Here is a 16,282-nt window from a genome sequence, read left to right as displayed (position 1 = left end):
CACTGTATTACGTACGGTATTGACCTCATCACCATTTTACTTGGTGACATAACATTTGCAATGGTCATCAGTATCGAGGTCAACGAGTTGAGGGCGCGACGACCTCCCGAACATTGACAACACGCATTACTTGGTTGTGATTGCCGTCGTGGGCCCAGTAGTATATTCCACAGTAGCAGTAATAAAACACGAGTAATAGTGACTAGACACCAAAAGCCCCAGGCTGTGCGAGGATGTGCGGTAGAGGAGATGCGAGATGCTGCAAGAAAGGATGCGGATATCATGCGGTGCGAGAGGATATAATGGTAGCGTAGCGGCAGACAGTGGGACGAGGGATCGCGGACGTCTAGTGGTGCAGAGCGAGGAGGAGAAGATATGCGAGCGAGAGCTTTTGGTCGGATCGTGAAGCGTCGGCACGCAGCTACAATTACGTAGGTGCTGCAAAGTCCCATGAGAGAGGCGGAGAGAAAGGCGACGACGTCTATAGGGCAGTTTCGGTACGCGCGCGGGCGAGCCTCATGCAGGGATTTTTTTGACCTGCACCGACTTGGTCAGCGAGCTGCGGCGGGTGAGCAGACGGCAGGCGACTCACCGGTTTACGCATCATGAGCGGGGGCGAGTTGCCGCTCGGTGAGTAGGAGCCGTGGGGAGACGATGAATACGCTGGCGCGTACGCGGCGGAATGTGACGTGGAAGACTTTGTGAGGGCCTTGACGAGCTAGGGTCGCGAAGGATGAGGATCTGTGCGGGCATGACAAAGGTTGCTACGTACCTTGGCCTCACTCTCTGCTGCTCGTTGTGCGGACATGGAGTTGTGATGGAGGGAGAGCTGGTCCATGCCCCTCGCCTGTGGTAGTGACGAGAGTTGACATGATAGTGATGGGAGGGCGACGAGCTGTGGTGGTGCTGTGGAGGAGCTCGAGGACGAGGAGGACGAGGAGGATGATTTCTGCATTTTCGACATGATAAGTCGGTTATGTGAATTTCCGGGGTGCGATGTGCGGGGTGGTAGTTGGCTCGTCGACACCGGTGAATTGGGGCAACTACGACAAGCTAATGTCGGGCAGGGCGGTGAGTAGGAGGTAGGCGCAACAGCGGGGTGGAGAAGGAGAGATGGCGGGGAGGACGTTTGGTTTTATACGCGGTTGGGCCCAGGCCTCAGGCTCGAGCGAGGATGTCGGCATTCAACCGCGTATACAATTTAAATTGGGAAGTCTAATCGGGAATCTGAGGTCTACACGCTTCGGCGAGCCGGGTGCGGATTGGGCCATCACCCGGCCACGCCTCCAATCTTCTCAGGCGTGTAGATTTCATCACGACAGTCCTTGCCACGACCGGTGAGCGTCTTCGGCTCGCACAGATAAGACAGAGCCATGAGTTGCGCTGTGCGACTTTGATTCAGGCGCGCGTCTCTACGCCTCGAGTTCATCGGCCAGCCACCACCCTCTCATTCCAATCCGCACCTCTACTGCTCCCTTCCGCCAATTCCTCCCGAGCCTTTCTCCTCTCGTCTCGGTTCGTGCTCTTCCCCTGTCAGCGTGAACCCCGCACGCCTTGATCCCCACGTCTGCGATAGCCTGCCTCGCGGCGTCGCGAGAATTTCTGCTGCGTACTCGGACAGCAATCCATGATGCAATGATTCTAGAGCTGGCAATTCAGTCGCAACGTCGCATTCTCGATACAGTATTGCACCTGACTCCCCCTTCCCCGACCGGGTAGGCGAACCGCAACATGCCGTTGCGTGTCTGCTAAGCCCAATTGGGATTGCTACATATATCTACTCCCGCTACGGCAACCTCGCTCCATCGCGCAATCCCTCTTAGCGTCTCGCTGTCAGACGACCCAGCGCGCTCCGCTCGTTAACCCCTCCTTGCCTCGGCCCTGTCGTTCGAGGGGTGCTCGACGGCTGCGACCCAAGTCCAACCAAAGTCCAACGCCAGATAGGTAACACGATAACTATCTAATTGTTCTCACGGCACCAGCCACTTGGGTCCCCGGGGTCTCAGTCTTCAGCCACTTTCGCGATTTTGCACGACTGCCCGTTGTCACAGGTTCTTCAATGATGGAGCAACTTCTGTCGAGGCATGTTACATGGTAGCCTTCGCCGCAGTAGAAAGAAGCTCATATTTCTCTCATGAACTCACAAACCGAGCAACGAAGAGCGGAGAACGAAGAACGGTGCACGCGAGGCGCGTCTGAGGCACGTGATGCACTTACACAATGTCTATCGTAACGCCGTCTCACAGCAAGCCTGACAAGGACTTATCTGAGCGCGGACTACTGTATGCGATACCGGGTGAGATACTCTACAGTAAGTATCCTTTTGAGCATCCTACACTGGAATATGTTACAGCTAATTCCATATTGCTAGACACTCGCCGAAAAGTGTGTACAGGCGGGTTCGTCGACCTTGGTATTCCTTCTGTGTGCCCATCAACATTTTACCACAACGACCAGCGTCGAGGACGAACTAAATCGAGATTTGAAGCCGAGGTCGATGGCACAGCGTGTGGAAAGGCCAGACGAAGGCCCGACGCCCTCCGCCTGTGCATACGTTTTTGGGAGTGGTCCAGCAATATGGAATTAGCTGTAAATTTCCTGATGTCCACTAGTACTGACGCCTTCTGTGAACAGGAGTTCTACTTGTGACATGGACATTGAGTATTCGACATCTTCGTCAATACTACTTTGTCGCTACGAAGTCGTACTATTGCCCGAGAGCATCACCGCCAGGACACACTGAAAGTATCCCGGAATACAGATTTCCACTGGTAAGAGATACTCAAAGCATCTTATTCGATATATAGAAGGGCATCTCACGCCCAGATACCTTGTTATGAGATCTGAACGCGAATTGCCACTCAAACTCCTACGACCACAACGCCCGCATTCGACGCACATATGTCTGGTCGCTCGCCCGCTGGTAGGCTCTGTATCCACGCATGTGTAGAAGGCCTTCTTGCCTCGTTGTCGTGCTCGCTCGCACAATTACCTCGAAGCTCGCCATCTGTCTTTACGTTAGCTTCGCGTTACCTGGGAGAATTCGCGACAGCAGTAGCAACGCCCTGGCCGTCTTCGTTTCATTGTAGGGCCAGACGCGAATCTCAGGGCGTAGGTCCAATCCTATTCATCCCAATTCACCGAAGCCGTTCACACCTTCATCCTTAGACCAAGCCCAGGCCGCGTCCATGCCTGCCTTCGCGAACCGCACTCATTCAATGCTACACAATACAGAGTCAGCTGTCGGGCTGCTCAATGTGAGCAGCAGCGGAAGTAGCCCCTTGACGCCATCTATCTCGTGGATCGCTATCGGTGCACAGATGGGCGCAGCGAGACATCTGACTCTCGTGCAGGAGATCTTGCCGCGCAGAGCGTGCCGGCCTTCGCGCTTCCCGCATCGTCGAGTTAATCCGACGGGATGTCGATAATAGTACGCTTCTCTCTTCAATTTGCGCCCTTCTGACTTCCCTCGCGATCGCCCCTGTAGTACGCACTTCGTTCCCCCGTGCGCCCGACCGCGAACCGTCCCTCGCGCACGCCCCTCGCGTGCCCCGCCGCGTGCCGTTCCTTGCTATGGGAAGCCCTCCGCGTCATCGCACGCCGGTAATTGATTCGCGCCTGGGCGTTCCTGGTCGAGCCAGAGGCCCGATACGACCTATGACGACGTTCGCCGCGAGGCGTACGGTAGCGCGCCCGCCCATTTCCGGCGAACGCGCCCAAGCTGCACCTATCAGCAACCTCCGTCCGCTACTTTCCGCCTGCCAACGCCCGTACCCTCGCCGAGCGGCCGCGCCGGAACGCGCGCACCCCTGCCTGCCGCTGCCAGCGACTGTGTTCGCTCGCGCTGGGATCTCCCCTTCCCAGGTCGTGCAGCTACGCTCTCACGACCGCTTACCTCACCCCGGCGAGTGCCATCGCAGGCCGTCTGCTGACCGCCCGCCCGCCGGCACATGCGCGCTGGATTCCTGCGGTGCGGACGCTCTCGGACGCTGTGCACTGGTCCCGCTATGGGTGCTATATGAATGCACACCGTGGCCCCATACCGCGGTCTGCCAGCAGCCTCGCCGCCGGTCGAAACAGGCGCTCTGGCCAGGCTTCCTCGCTGGGCTTCTCCCCGGCGTACGTGTCTGTCGCACTTCCCGTCGGACACGTTACTCCGCTTACTTCATCTTCATGTTTTCGGCGACATTCACGGCGGCCTCAGGCTGCTGTCAAACGCCAGTGTCCTCGTCTCCGTCCGACATGATCCCTGCATGTTTCGGCCGCCTGAATAGCACAGATTGTGTCCTTGGCGCGCCGGCCACCATGACGTTAGCGTAAAGTGCAAATAATATTCGCACACGCCGCGGCGCGTCGTCATGGCTGTCTCACATGTCCGAGCTTGATCCCAATCATATCCGTCGCCTGCAACGCGTGCCCGCCCCGTCGCCGGGCTCGCATTGACTTTCTCGTCCATCCCGCGCGCGTCAACATGCTGCGGCAATGCCCGCGACGCCTCGCTGCACTAAACCTTCGCTGACTAGGCTCACTCAGACTCGGGACCCCGCGTGCTAGTCTGCAGAGGGATCATCCCCGTCGCACAACGGTCTATAACTCTGTTTCATTGAGCAAATACACGGACATGGTCTTCGCTGCTATCCCTTCGCACCCCTGCATCTGCACCAGCTGAGATAGAAGCGCTACTCTCTACTCACGTGCACTTCGTTGATGCATTACTCTACCGCCTGCACTCCGTCATAGATCGCGAGCCGCTTGCACGCGTCCGCCCAGTCGATGGTCTCGTCCACGAGTTCACTCACCGTCGCGATCACGTCGTCGACAGGCCCGATGAGCTGTACTGTCGTGTCACGCTCCCTGCAGAATACGCCAGTCAGCATCATCCTCGCAGCAGCATTCTCGCGAAGAGGGCACTTCCCGCGCCACGCGCACGCCACGAAAGTGCCCTCTCCCAGCTTCGCGTGAAGCTGAAGCAATTGATCGAGACACCGGCGACTTACCGCAGCGTGACCGTCCGGTTTTGCACAGCTGCCCGAGTACGTGTTAGATAGCGACGTCCGAGGAAACACAGCGCGAATCACGTACAGGCAAAATCGACCGTGATACCAAACGGCGTGCCCAGCTCGTCGTTCCGTGCGTACCGCTTGCCAATCGACTGGCTCGAGTCGTCCACACGAGAGAACACGCCCGCCTTGCGCAGCTTCGCAGCTGTGGAGTGGGGTTCATCGAGTCAGACCGTCCGATGTCGTGTGATACGGCAGGCAGATGACCCCGAGCTGGTACTCACTTATCTCCGTAACGAGAGGCGACAGCTCCTTCTTGCTGCTCAATGGCACGATCAAAACCTTGGTGGGAGCCACTAGGGCCGGTAGCGAGAGAACCTGAATGGGATAGGCCGGCGCGGCGGAGGAAACAGCGAATATTGAATGGCTGTCAGTGACGCACAACCCCATGGGAAACAGTAGCAGCGCGCACCCCACGCCCAACGTCCTGTTCTCGACTCCAGAAGCTGTGCTCCAACAGGCAATAAAGAATTCGTCCTAACCCAAAGGAAGGTTCAATGACGTTCGGCGTGAACTCGCGCGCTGAATGTACGGTGTCAGATGACGGTGCATGCGGTGATGGTTCACGTACTCGTCTGCTTCAGTGTCTTACGCTCAATAGTGAGAAGTTCTGGCGTGAGCTTGAACTCCTTGCCCTCATTCGACACGAGGGTAACGCTCCTACAGCACTTCTCGTGTGAGTCAGCCGCGCGGGTAAGCACAACTACCAGTTCTCACCCTTGCGCCAGTTCCCCTTTGAGCTTCAACAGCTGCGCATCGTCCATGGCGTTCAGCAATCCGGTCACGATGGGCGTGCTTCCACCGAACGTCTTGCCAAACAGGCGCATGTTCGGCTCTGCGACCTCTCGCTCTGTCACAATGGGCTCAGCTAGCTGCTGCTTGACAGTGAGCGGATGTCCGGTCTTGTCGGAGTGCACCGTCAGGTCGTACGCCGCGCGATCCGCGCACCCGACGCACTCCGTCCAGCCGTACGAGTTCTCTATTTCCGCATCCCAACAATCCGTCGCGTAGTGCGCCATTTCATTCGCCATGTGTTGTCGGAAGCGCAGCCGCTTAGGGTTGATCCCGATCTTGGTCAGGAACAGGTAGATGCGCGCGAGGAAGTAACCCAGCGTCTCATTAGCGATCGTGCCCTGGTCCACTGCTGCCCCGACACTCAGCCTCGTCACCTTCGTGCTTCCGGACTCCTGGACGTGCTTGTCGAGCAGGTCCAACTCGACATCCCGCACCTCGGCGAAGCCCGCGTGGCTCTTGTCCTCCGGGTCCACGAAGTGCTCGATCTCCGCCATCGTGAACTCGCGCACGCGCAGAAGCCCAGAACGCGGGGAAATTTCATTGCGGAACGAGCGCCCGATCTGCGCTGACGCGAACGGGAGTGTGCCATTGTTGAACGCCAGCAGCCGACTGAAATTCAGGAAGTGACCCTGTGCCGTCTCGGGTCGGAGGTAGCTGTGTAGCGCAATTCAGCGGGCGGGCGTGTGTCGAAACGTGGAGCGTACCCTGCCACATCCCCCGTGGGGCCGATGCTGGTTTTGAACATTAGATTGAACATCTGCGGCTCCGTCACCTCGTTATCAGTGTCCGGGTTGGTGATCTTGTGCTTCCGGCAAAGCTCGCCCAACGCGGGCCCGCCGTAGTTGTCCAACTTAAAAAAAGTGAGTCAGCAGATCTTACGCAGGCGTGGTAGATCTACCTGAGCGAGGATGTTTTCGTACTCGGCCACCACTTCATCGGGCAGCTTGACAGGCACAGGCTTCGCCTTCTCCTTTTTGGCCTTCTTTTTCTTTGCCTTGTCATCTTCCTTTGGTGGCTGATACGCAGGATCTCTCGCCTGACGATCCCTGTCGAGTCGATCTTCCAAGACATTTTTGACCAGATGGTCCGCCCGGAGGACCTCGCCGGTCAGTACGTCCTTGACCATCCAGTCTGCAAATCGTGCGACATGGCCAGATGTCTCGAACACGGGCGCGGGAGTGATGACAGTAGTATCAAGCTCGAGCATGTGTTCTTGGACGATGAAGTGTTTCCGCCATTCTGCGATGATGTTGCTCTGTAAACTCGAGCCCGGCGGGCCGAAGTCATACAAACCCTTTACACCTGCCAGGGAGGAGTTCAGCGTGCGCTATATGAGGCATGGCGGCGATAGCATGGTGACAAGAGGGTCGACATGATCTACTCGCTCCAGGCACGCTTTTACGCCTTGGCTATCACCCGTCGCCTCTTCTCCACACCCCGGCTACAACTCAACCCAACATGCCGATGTCCATGAGCGTGAAACGTGCGAGCTCACCTCCATAGATGTCGAACGCGGGAGCATAGAAAAATCGTCCGAATAGCAACGACTCCAGTCGCGAGCGTTCGAACACATGTGCAGTCCTGTTAACGGCCGCGTTTGCCATTGTTGTATGCTTTTTGCGAATGAGAAGACTGGCTATAGTACAGGATCGAGAGGCTTTGAATGGTGGGGAACACAGTCGCATCCACTCTCGGCGGATGACTCGACGTACGAGATCCTGACAAGATACTGTCTCTGGCGTATCGATGAACGAGGAATCAGACTAGCCTCACAATCTCATGAAAACATAGAACTTACAGAAGTGACCTCTTGGCAAGTTGCGTGAAGACAGATATTCAGAAGCAGGGGAGGGCGGCCAGTAAGTATGAAGGTCGACTGCGATGACCATTGACCTCGTTTGACTCTTCGAGATTCACATCTGTGGCATCACGTGATTCCACTCAAGGCCATTAACTTTACATCAAATACTTATTTAGTACTTACTTGCCCTAAACATGCATACCTAGACTAGTACTTGTTCAACCCCCTCGTCGGCTTCCCCTCTTGTTATGTACTGTATGCTTCGTTTCATTCTGCGTCTCACAGCGTCTCATGTGCACTTCTACTTCGATGAACAGCGGCACTTGAACGTTTGAACAGCCGTAAAATCCGTGTTGTGCTACCAGTAATCAGCATTAATGCATATTTCAGTACAACTATAGTCATGAATTAAGGTACAGTACACCCGCCGGGTGACAATCTCACTCTGTCAAGAGTCGGATTCTGTGAAGCTGCCGTACGGTATGCTCTCTGCTGGAGCACTGCATCACCTGCGGCGCGCCATTTCTATGCTACCTGGATGGTCTTCCTCACGGCGCGCGACAGTGCTTCGTACGTCCGACGCACATGTACCGTGTTCGGTCGCGTCGACTTCGACATATATCATCGTGTCGAGATCTGGGTCGGTTCATCAGCATGAGCTTGAACCATAACGGGCAGGGACTACGCCTTAGATCATGAGAGACGTACGTGTCACGGCAGCAAATGCGAAGGTCAGTGTCTGTGAAGCTGACTCCCTGGCCGTGGTGGTGCCCTCGGAGTCGTCCTGCGAGTCTAGACTTGTACCGGGCGCGGCAGCGTAAGTGCGGAGGTTCAGTATGAACCGAGACACAGATACAGCTGCTACTCTGTATAACGGGCTTGTCTCAGCGATCACGCACAGACGTGGAACGGAACACATACGGTGCAATGAAGGTGTTGATGTAGTCCCTTGCCTAGTGACTTCGTAAGCGTCGCTTCGTACAGAGATAGATACTCCATACCGCGGCAAGATATAGGATGATTTCCAGCGCATTGAAGGTGGTCAACATCCTGAACTATCGTCGTTACGTGCTCCAAGAGACATGTGACAAACACGCACACAAAGTATACACACCCTGTCGTGCAATCGGCATTGTTCATTGCCAGTTCATTGAGCTAGCGTAACATAACGACTACAGTATAACGCACCGTCTCTGAGCAGTATCTGCGCGAATGACCGTTTCGTGAACATCTTTCGTGAGTATACGAAAGAACGGGGGCTTATGCGATAAATGGTGACGAAGAGGACGATGAGGTCGGATATGATACTAGACACGCGGCATATGATGAGTGCTGCAAGTCAGACGTTCAAGCAGTTACTAGGCAAGATCTGCATTCACTCTCACCCCTGCAATTGTAAAAGGAAGATCACTCAGTTCGACTCGGCGCAGACATGAGAACAATGACGGTACCTACTTCCGTTGAAATCCCTGGCTCAGGGTAGTGTTTTCTTGACATAGATCCCGATTCCCCACTGGCAGAGAGATAACATCGAAGGATAGTGTGGCTCCGATGTACTGACAGCCGTGTACGTTGGTTAGGAAGCAGTCCCGACTTGGGACGGGGCGCGACAACTTGCGAGGATAGAGGGTCGCTAGGACTCACCACGTCTGGTACCCATGGTGCCATCCCCAACACGAATGTCAATACCGACAGTGCCCAGCTTCGTTTCGTGAGAGCGTATACTCTCAGCCCGGAGACGACTTTAGATTAGATGAACGGTGAGCGATTGAATATTGGAAGCCTGGAGGACGTACCCGCCCACATCATGTATGAGAGCAGGCTGAAGACCACGTCAACTATTGAAGCACCTTTGCAGCTGATGTCCATAAGCAGCGCGATTGGCAGAGAACACGCACGATCAGTGCATAGAATGCTTACCTCCCATACGAGTAGTGTTGGAACTGCGCGGCGTACGCAAACACGAGCCCCAAGGTTATGACACGGTTGAAAACGAAGATGACGGAGACACCATTTGCGTTTTTCCAGATGAGTTCCATCTCTCGATCAATCGTCAGGATGTAATCATAGAGCAACATAGCTGGCATTCTGACGTTTCAGTGAACTGCGAACATTGATCAAAGCAATGTTGTGTTGGACTGACCAGCACTAGCAAAATTGCACAAGGCGACTCGATATCTGCATAGCGATCCTTAGCAATCGCGCGTGCCTAGTACTGCCATCAGTGAGTAGAGTAGGTACTCACTGCGAAAACATGACAGGCGTGATGTCTTCCGGCGTCATGGTCGACGGCTTTTCCCTCGTTTGACAGTCGTTTGACAGAGAAGTTGGCAGTTGGACGAGCGAACACTGAACGGTTCCTGGAGAACATCGCGCAGCTTCTCAACCTACTCAATTATGTACCCCGGCAGAGCCGTTCATCATGATGCTCTCGAAGCACGTGTAGCGCTCGCTGGAAGCACTACGGTCGTCATAGGCCGTACAGCATCAATGGTGCCAAGGCGGTCCCTGGCCTATAGCAGTGCAGCGCGCAGAGCTGATTGTGGACTATCGTTCACGGCGCATCATGGCGCATCTGGCGCACCGGTGGCGATTCGGAGAGCACCGGATGCAATGAGTTGATCATGCACCATGTCTTCTACGGAACATCTTGGAGAACCTGGCAGAACTACCGGGTTCAAGTTGCTCACCTCGACCGTCGGCGCTGTTCATTGGTAATGGGGTAGGTACAGCAGTCCGCTCGGACTAAGTATGCCAGATAGTCGCACATACATACACGGACACAAAGGTTTCGATCTTTACCTTACCGAGGCTCCATTTCGAAGCTCTCTGTTAGCGAATCGTCGTCCCAAAGCACGCTGTCACCCGCGCTCGACCTGCGTCTGGCTTGTTCAGCCGTGTCCCCTTCGAAAGGTATCACTGTGTCGGGGTCTGCCAGCATGACGTCGTCAGTATTGCCTCCAAGCCCAGTGGCTGGCGGGATCTGGGACACGCACACGATGCGACCGGAGTAAATGTGAGAGTCAATGTTTGCGACGTTGAATGCTCGGTCGAGCTCAGGGTGTGAGCCTGCGAGTCTAGAACCATGACAGGCGTGCTAGCGCATGCGCGGAGGTTCAACATGAAGCGAGAGACAAAGACGGTCGATACGCTGTTTGATAGGCCGGGTGAGCAAATCCGTGCGGATGCAGTGGACGAGGCTCGATACATACGGCGCGATGAAGTAGTTGATGAAGTCGTCGGTCTGTCAAGCTCGTCAGCATCGGGGTTAAGGTGGGGTTGACTCGCCCGGAACGACGCACCGCGGTCAGGTACAGAGCGATTTCGAGCGCATTGAGGGTAGTCAGCGTCCTGAAACAAGGTCAGTCCATTGTCTGTGCCATCATACCGGAGACATACGCAAAGTATAAAATCCCTGCGATGCGGTTGTTGTCCAATGTTAGCGTGTCAACAAGCCGGCGACTACATGCAGCCTACCGTCTCTGAGTAATATCCGTGTGAATGACTTTCTGGACCACATCATTCGCGAAAACACGAGCGAACGGGGTAGTATGTGATACATAGTCACGCCCAGGACTAAGAGGTCTGAGACTATACTGCATCCGCGGCAGATGATGAGTGCTGTCGATCGGGTGATCAGGCTATGGTGGAAGGTAAGACCAGTAAACAATCGCACATCTGTTATCGCGGCAGTCAAATCAGTTGAACTCGCTGGTGCACATAGGTCCTATGACTGTACGTACTTCCGATAAAATCCTCGGTTGACATTGGTGTCCTCTTGACATAAGGTTTCATTCCCCAGAGGGATGATGCGGTAGGATATTGTGGTGCCGACGTACTGAATGGACATGCACATTCAGTGATCAGCATGAGGTACGTGGCATGGCGACCGAACGACGGTGGCGGCACTCACCAGGTCAACTGCCAACGGGGCTATCCCTAACACGAAAGTCACCGTCGACAGCCACCAGTTTCTCTTCGTGAGAGCGTATACTCTGAGAGCGGAGACAACTGCGATGTGCGGTGAGCCCATGACGTCTTCGCTGACACTCGACTTGGAAGCCTACCCGCCCAAATAGCGTATGAGAGCAGAATGACTACCTCAGAGAATATCGTCAAGCCTTTGCAGCTATATCTCGTGAGCAACACGGGTAGTGAACGCTGTAGACTGCTTACCTCTCGTACGTATAGTGGTGAAGCTGCCCCGTAGCAGACTCGCATATGAGCCCTAGAGTTACGATGCGGTTCAAACCGAAGATAATGGAGGCACCGTTTGGCTTCTTCCAAATAAGATCCGCTTCTTGATCAATCGTCAGGATGTAGTCGTACAGTAGCATAGCTTGACAGGGACGTGTCCAGATCAATCGCTGTCAATTCTTCGAACGGCTAACCAAACTCGGTCAGACTTACATGTGCTGGCAAGATTGCATAAGGTGTCTCTATACCTACAAAGACAGGTGTAGTCGTCGTCAGCAACAGTACGGGCAATGCTGTGATAGATAGACACTCACTGGGAATAGATGATAGACGTGTACTCATCCGCCGACATCGTGCCAGACATCTTCAATTGGATGCCAACAGCAGGCGATCAGGACGCAGTAGTAGTGTGCGGATCACTGGAATCGCTCAGTTGTGTACTCAGACGGACAAGGTTCAGGTCAAGAGAAGCGGTATGTAGGACATCATGACTCCGGGCTTATATACTCATGAGGTTGCAGTCAGTAGTGCAGAGACTCCTGGCATCGCGGCATACCCCATGGCCACAGCCAAACATGCGTGCTTCGAAGCGCTGCACCGAGAGCGCCGATCAACGTCATACACGATCTTCTAGTCACTTTCTGACAGTCGGCGGTATGCACACCGCACAGCAAATCAATGTCAGCAATACTACTGGAAGTAGGCTAGCATGCACCGCCATAATTAAACATGAGCGGGCAACCATTCGCAAGTTGCAGCCTTACATGGAGTACAGGGCCGAAGGACTGCCAGTTGGATGGGCGAATCTGTAAGCGATGGTAAGTGCAGTTGTTAAGTTCCCAGCGAACGCGCAGAGAACGCTGATCGGTGCTCACTCGAAATTCAATATTGTGTCTCCAAGTTATAGACCGTCGAGGCTACCGAGTTGGGTACTTAGTAACTTATGTCAAAGCCGTCGTGGGTGCCTGTACAGTTAGGCTGCGAGGCATGAGGCGATACTTTCGGCGAGGTGTCAGGTCTTCGTCGGCGCATCTAGATCACTGCCTGTCAACGCACGCGGGAGGACGTAAGGAATGGACGGTACTTGATTAGGCAACACAACTTCCGTATACGACTCGCGTCCTGCTCAATGACGACACTCGAACCTCCCATCGGCGTCTTCACTCTTCGCTCTTCACATCTGCACGCTTCCAGAGACGTTTCTGGAGTTGAGTGCGCGTATAAAGGCTACCCTTCCCACCCACGAGGTACCCTTTGCGCCCTCGTCCCCCAACCCCCATCTTGTGGTTCCACCACCGTGGCCGCGCATACATGGCGGGAAGACTTCGCCAACGATGTCACTGGCATCAGTGACTCGCTTCCCTTGCCTCGCCCACCCAAGCACACGCGCTACCTGCGACTTGAAGCTTGGAAGACCCTACGCAATCCTGTGCAAGCTCATAATTTCAACAAATTAGCGAGTACATCCACATATCACATACCGACACCGGTCACAGAAGTACAACAATGTTCCTCGGCCACAACCTGTCATATAGTGGCCAATCCGACGCCTTCCCGTTCCGCATGACTTTCTTCGCCGATGCCCTCTCGCTTCCCCCGACCTGCCCGTAGGCCCTCCGCCCACCGGGCTCCCAGGCCATATCCCCGCTCGCGCGTGCTCCGCATTCGCCGCAGCTCCCGCATCTGTATCGCGTCCAGCCTTTCGCCGCCCTCGACCTCCGCCGTGACTGGCGAGCGAGTCGGCGTTGTATCGCTCATGATGTGTCGTCTAGAGGACTGCCCGTCGTACCCACTCCCGCCATACCCATAGTCAAGATCCCCTTCCTCATTCTCGTACGCGCCCTCCTCCCAGTCCTCGACGGAGTCGTAGGGACGTTGTAGAATCGCACGAGGTGAGGAGACGTACTCGGGCGTCATGTAAGACTCTGATGTTGAATCAGATGATGAGCCAGAGCGCTCGCGGCGTACCATCCCGCGCGCATTTAAGCACAGCCGGTTCGCCAGCACGCAAGCGAACGCGACCGAGAAGCCTATGGGGATCTCGATCTCTGTCGCAGTGCCAACGACGAAGACGATTGTGTTCGCGAGGTACGTGGCAAACATCCTGCAGAGACAACGGCGAGTCAGCACTTGGAAGCACAGTGTATGCGCACCAGCTCCGAAGATTCCGCACTCACACGACGAAATACCAGACGCTGTCCCTTATGAGGGCCACCACAAGCCTGCGCCCATTCTGGAAGAGCGTTGCGCCGGCGCGCGTGTGGTGCATGTGAACGAAACGGCTTACCGCGAGCGCGCAGAGAACGCACTCGGAGATGAGCATGGGAATCCAGAACGCATATGCAGATGCAGAAAGGCCCGACGCCGCACAATACGGTGTGGGGTGCGTTGGGAAGGGATGTGCCGTCGCTGTGACCAGAGAGGTGTTTGGAAACTCAACAAGATGAAGCGAAGAGATCGACCATGCACGGACGCACCAGTTATTTTTGCGAGAAGGCTTCCCATTATACCCGCGCTAGCTGCAAAAGCGACGAGCGACGTGCAGGCCATGAAGACGAGCGCGCGCTTGTTGAGGAAGTAAAGGGCATAGAGCCGAAGGAGTAGAATGACTGTAAGACAGGTGAGCGTCACGTTGGCGAAGACACAAGAGCCGGGAAGGCCAGCGGCACAAGTACGAGGTGCACAGATGGGGGGAAGGGGACACATACGCTCGGCGATGATGAACGAGGTAACGCCCGTCCAACCTTGCCATCTGTACCAGTTGAGGCCTGCATGCTGCGTCAGCTGATTCTTCTGCGTAGGCTTCCGTCAAGATATGTACAACTGCAAAGCGATTAGCAAAGCTTCACTACCGGGTCTATGATAGGACCTACAACTGTTTGTCTCGGTGAGCAACGATGCCTAAAGTGACTTTTCAGAACGACTCACTGAATCACTAAGATAATCGCTGAAGAGGGCTACAGGAAAGGACCATCGCGACCATCAGCGACGGGTCTCCATGGCGGACAGGCATATTCCCACCGAAATTGTTGAAGCTATTAGGCCAGGTATGATTTGGTCAGTGCGGCGAAGGATATTAATAAGGGGGCGCTTACATGACTGTAAGGAGCGTATAGTACCGGTTCTGCGGATGCGATATGTGAGGGACGGACGAGATGGCGGGGAATAGGACTGACAAACAAGAACAGACATTTTCCAATGGACCATGGTGCGGTCTATGATGATAGTGAGTTTCACTGATATTTGATTGGGAGCAGAACTGCAGCGCACCCAAATCAAGTTATACTAGCATAACATTCTTAAGCATCCGCTACCGCAACATGCACTTGACTTCACTCACCTCCTGATCAAGCGTCAATACTGCAAGCAAGGAAATCAGCATTGCCGAATAGAACGGATGGGCTGGTCACGCACGGTGGTCGAAAATAATGATAGTGCTCGACGCCACTGTTCACATCCCACAGGTGAGCAGATCCTGTCAACCACTGCGCAGCACGCACTGACATTCTGAGTACCGAATCGTCTGCACGTCCGAGAGGAACTCGCTCAAGAGGCTGTCTCCTGTTTTGAGCTTGCCGTCCGGCGACATCGTCGTCGTCGTCACAACCTGGGTGCGTGCGTCGCGGAGAGAAGAAGTAAACGCAGACAAGCCTCGCGGACACAGCAACAATAACCCACGTCCAAGCTAACCCATCCACGCCGACGTCGCAATTGCAGGAAGACCGGGGGAAAGGGGAGGGCAGCCGCGTCTGCTGCCCCGCCGAATATAGCGTGTCCGCGCGCGGCGAAGCGGAAGCAGAAGATTGACGACGATGTCAGATACATAAGGCTGCGAAGGCGACCGCCCGCGCGCCGGCCCAATGGGCTGGGGACAGCTCACAATACCGCGCGTCATCTGCTCGGTCGCGAGGCCCAGAGCGGAGGTGGGTCGTACACAGCGCCGTCAAGCGCCCATTTTGTCGTCTTCTTTTTCACCGCTGATTGCCTGATCAGGAAGTTTTGCGGCCTCCGGAGCCAGACACGCAGATAGGTTCCGATGTAGCGGTACTTGGGCGGCACCGACGCGCGCAGCCGTACTTACCGACAAGGCTCCCCGTCTTGTGCTGGCTGTCGTGAACGGTCAGCGGCGTGTATAACACGAAGAAGCTTTCGAGTGGTGGTCCTGGAAAACCTTCCCGAGAGATGCTGTCTGGGCCAAAATCTCGCGCCCATGGATCGATATTCGCACACCAACCGCGTCTCGGAGGGGATTACATATCCTCCTGGGCAGTCCTGGATCGCGAAGAGACGGTCGGGGCGACAGAACCTTCTCTGCATGACAACAAACGACATAAGCAATTGCCGACGGCGTTGTCATCGCAGGGGGTACTTCCGCAACGACGATCGGGGGCGTGGCCGAATGGCCTATTCTCAGCCGCACGAACCTATG

At 55.3% G+C, this 16,282-nt stretch overlaps 5 protein-coding genes across 5 annotated transcripts; all 5 read right to left on the bottom strand.

The window, feature by feature from the left end:
- Positions 1-108: 108 nt before the first annotated feature.
- B0H18DRAFT_1008283 (uncharacterized protein) lies at positions 109-1,330 on the bottom strand. Its single transcript, XM_048028772.1, has 3 exons — positions 773-1,330; positions 593-718; positions 109-537 (listed from the first exon to the last, which is right to left on the bottom strand). Exons 1-3 carry the CDS (start codon positions 962-964, stop codon positions 517-519), a joined length of 339 nt encoding a protein of 112 aa, XP_047893267.1. The 5' UTR covers positions 965-1,330; the 3' UTR covers positions 109-516.
- Positions 1,331-4,712: 3,382 nt separating this feature from the next.
- Positions 4,713-7,737, bottom strand: B0H18DRAFT_933536 (glycyl-tRNA synthetase; the record flags this gene model as incomplete). The annotated part of the gene is made up of 11 exons (XM_048041755.1): positions 7,654-7,737; positions 7,351-7,590; positions 6,754-7,157; positions 6,560-6,705; positions 5,778-6,509; positions 5,632-5,717; positions 5,473-5,582; positions 5,285-5,378; positions 5,083-5,205; positions 4,998-5,025; positions 4,713-4,854 (listed from the first exon to the last, which is right to left on the bottom strand). The coding sequence occupies exons 2-11, from the start codon at positions 7,538-7,540 to the stop codon at positions 4,713-4,715; spliced, it is 2,055 nt and encodes a 684-aa protein (XP_047893266.1). The 5' UTR covers positions 7,541-7,590; positions 7,654-7,737.
- A 627-nt stretch (positions 7,738-8,364) lies between these two features.
- Positions 8,365-10,160, bottom strand: B0H18DRAFT_1008267 (uncharacterized protein). The gene is made up of 10 exons (XM_048028771.1): positions 9,902-10,160; positions 9,800-9,834; positions 9,577-9,736; positions 9,453-9,514; positions 9,301-9,398; positions 9,112-9,212; positions 8,845-8,990; positions 8,756-8,771; positions 8,568-8,706; positions 8,365-8,526 (listed from the first exon to the last, which is right to left on the bottom strand). The coding sequence occupies exons 1-9, from the start codon at positions 9,937-9,939 to the stop codon at positions 8,610-8,612; spliced, it is 753 nt and encodes a 250-aa protein (XP_047893265.1). The 5' UTR covers positions 9,940-10,160; the 3' UTR covers positions 8,365-8,526; positions 8,568-8,609.
- Positions 10,161-10,342: 182 nt separating this feature from the next.
- On the bottom strand, positions 10,343-12,447 carry B0H18DRAFT_1008254 (uncharacterized protein). The gene is given in 13 exon segments (XM_048028770.1): positions 10,343-10,587; positions 10,653-10,807; positions 10,869-10,900; positions 10,959-11,007; positions 11,056-11,071; positions 11,134-11,277; positions 11,386-11,387; positions 11,400-11,494; positions 11,570-11,667; positions 11,724-11,785; positions 11,833-11,995; positions 12,067-12,101; positions 12,168-12,447. The coding sequence occupies 13 exon segments, from the start codon at positions 12,215-12,217 to the stop codon at positions 10,460-10,462; spliced, it is 1,029 nt and encodes a 342-aa protein (XP_047893264.1). The 5' UTR covers positions 12,218-12,447; the 3' UTR covers positions 10,343-10,459.
- Positions 12,448-13,380: 933 nt separating this feature from the next.
- Positions 13,381-15,442, bottom strand: B0H18DRAFT_1119277 (uncharacterized protein; the record flags this gene model as incomplete). Its single annotated transcript, XM_048033923.1, has 11 exons — positions 13,381-13,957; positions 14,031-14,262; positions 14,331-14,462; positions 14,562-14,621; positions 14,815-14,888; positions 14,949-14,977; positions 15,030-15,068; positions 15,124-15,138; positions 15,194-15,213; positions 15,268-15,300; positions 15,358-15,442. The coding sequence occupies 11 exons, from the start codon at positions 15,440-15,442 to the stop codon at positions 13,381-13,383; spliced, it is 1,296 nt and encodes a 431-aa protein (XP_047893263.1).
- Between the last annotated feature and the right edge of the window lie 840 nt (positions 15,443-16,282).

This window comes from Fomitopsis serialis (assembly GCF_022376445.1).
Source record: "Fomitopsis serialis strain Sig1Antser10 chromosome Unknown B0H18scaffold_34, whole genome shotgun sequence".
NCBI lineage: Eukaryota > Fungi > Basidiomycota > Agaricomycetes > Polyporales > Fomitopsidaceae > Fomitopsis > Fomitopsis serialis.
This window is presented reverse-complemented; position numbering and strand designations above follow the sequence as displayed.

Bases quoted from the DNA above. Each gene is read 5' to 3' on its own strand.
- B0H18DRAFT_1008267 (XM_048028771.1), bottom strand. From the start codon at position 9,939: ATGACGCCGGAAGACATCACGCCTGTCATGTTTTCGCA. The intron at 9,835-9,901 runs GTGAGTACCTAC...ATCGCTATGCAG, and splicing joins ACGCCTGTCATGTTTTCGCA to ATATCGAGTCGCCTTGTGCA. The intron at 8,991-9,111 runs GTAGGTACCGTC...CGTCTGACTTGC, and splicing joins AGCCAGGGATTTCAACGGAA to AGCACTCATCATATGCCGCG.
- B0H18DRAFT_1008283 (XM_048028772.1), bottom strand. From the start codon at position 964: ATGTCGAAAATGCAGAAATCATCCTCCTCGTCCTCCTCGTCCTCGAGC. The intron at 719-772 runs GTACGTAGCAAC...TCGCGACCCTAG, and splicing joins CAGCAGAGAGTGAGGCCAAG to CTCGTCAAGGCCCTCACAAA. The intron at 538-592 runs GTGAGTCGCCTG...AAGTCGGTGCAG, and splicing joins CGCTCATGATGCGTAAACCG to GTCAAAAAAATCCCTGCATG.
- B0H18DRAFT_1008254 (XM_048028770.1), bottom strand. From the start codon at position 12,217: ATGTCTGGCACGATGTCGGCGGATGAGTACACGTCTATCATCTATTCC. The intron at 12,102-12,167 runs GTGAGTGTCTAT...CTGTCTTTGTAG, and splicing joins ACGTCTATCATCTATTCCCA to GTATAGAGACACCTTATGCA. The intron at 11,996-12,066 runs GTAAGTCTGACC...GTCCCTGTCAAG, and splicing joins ATGCAATCTTGCCAGCACAT to CTATGCTACTGTACGACTAC.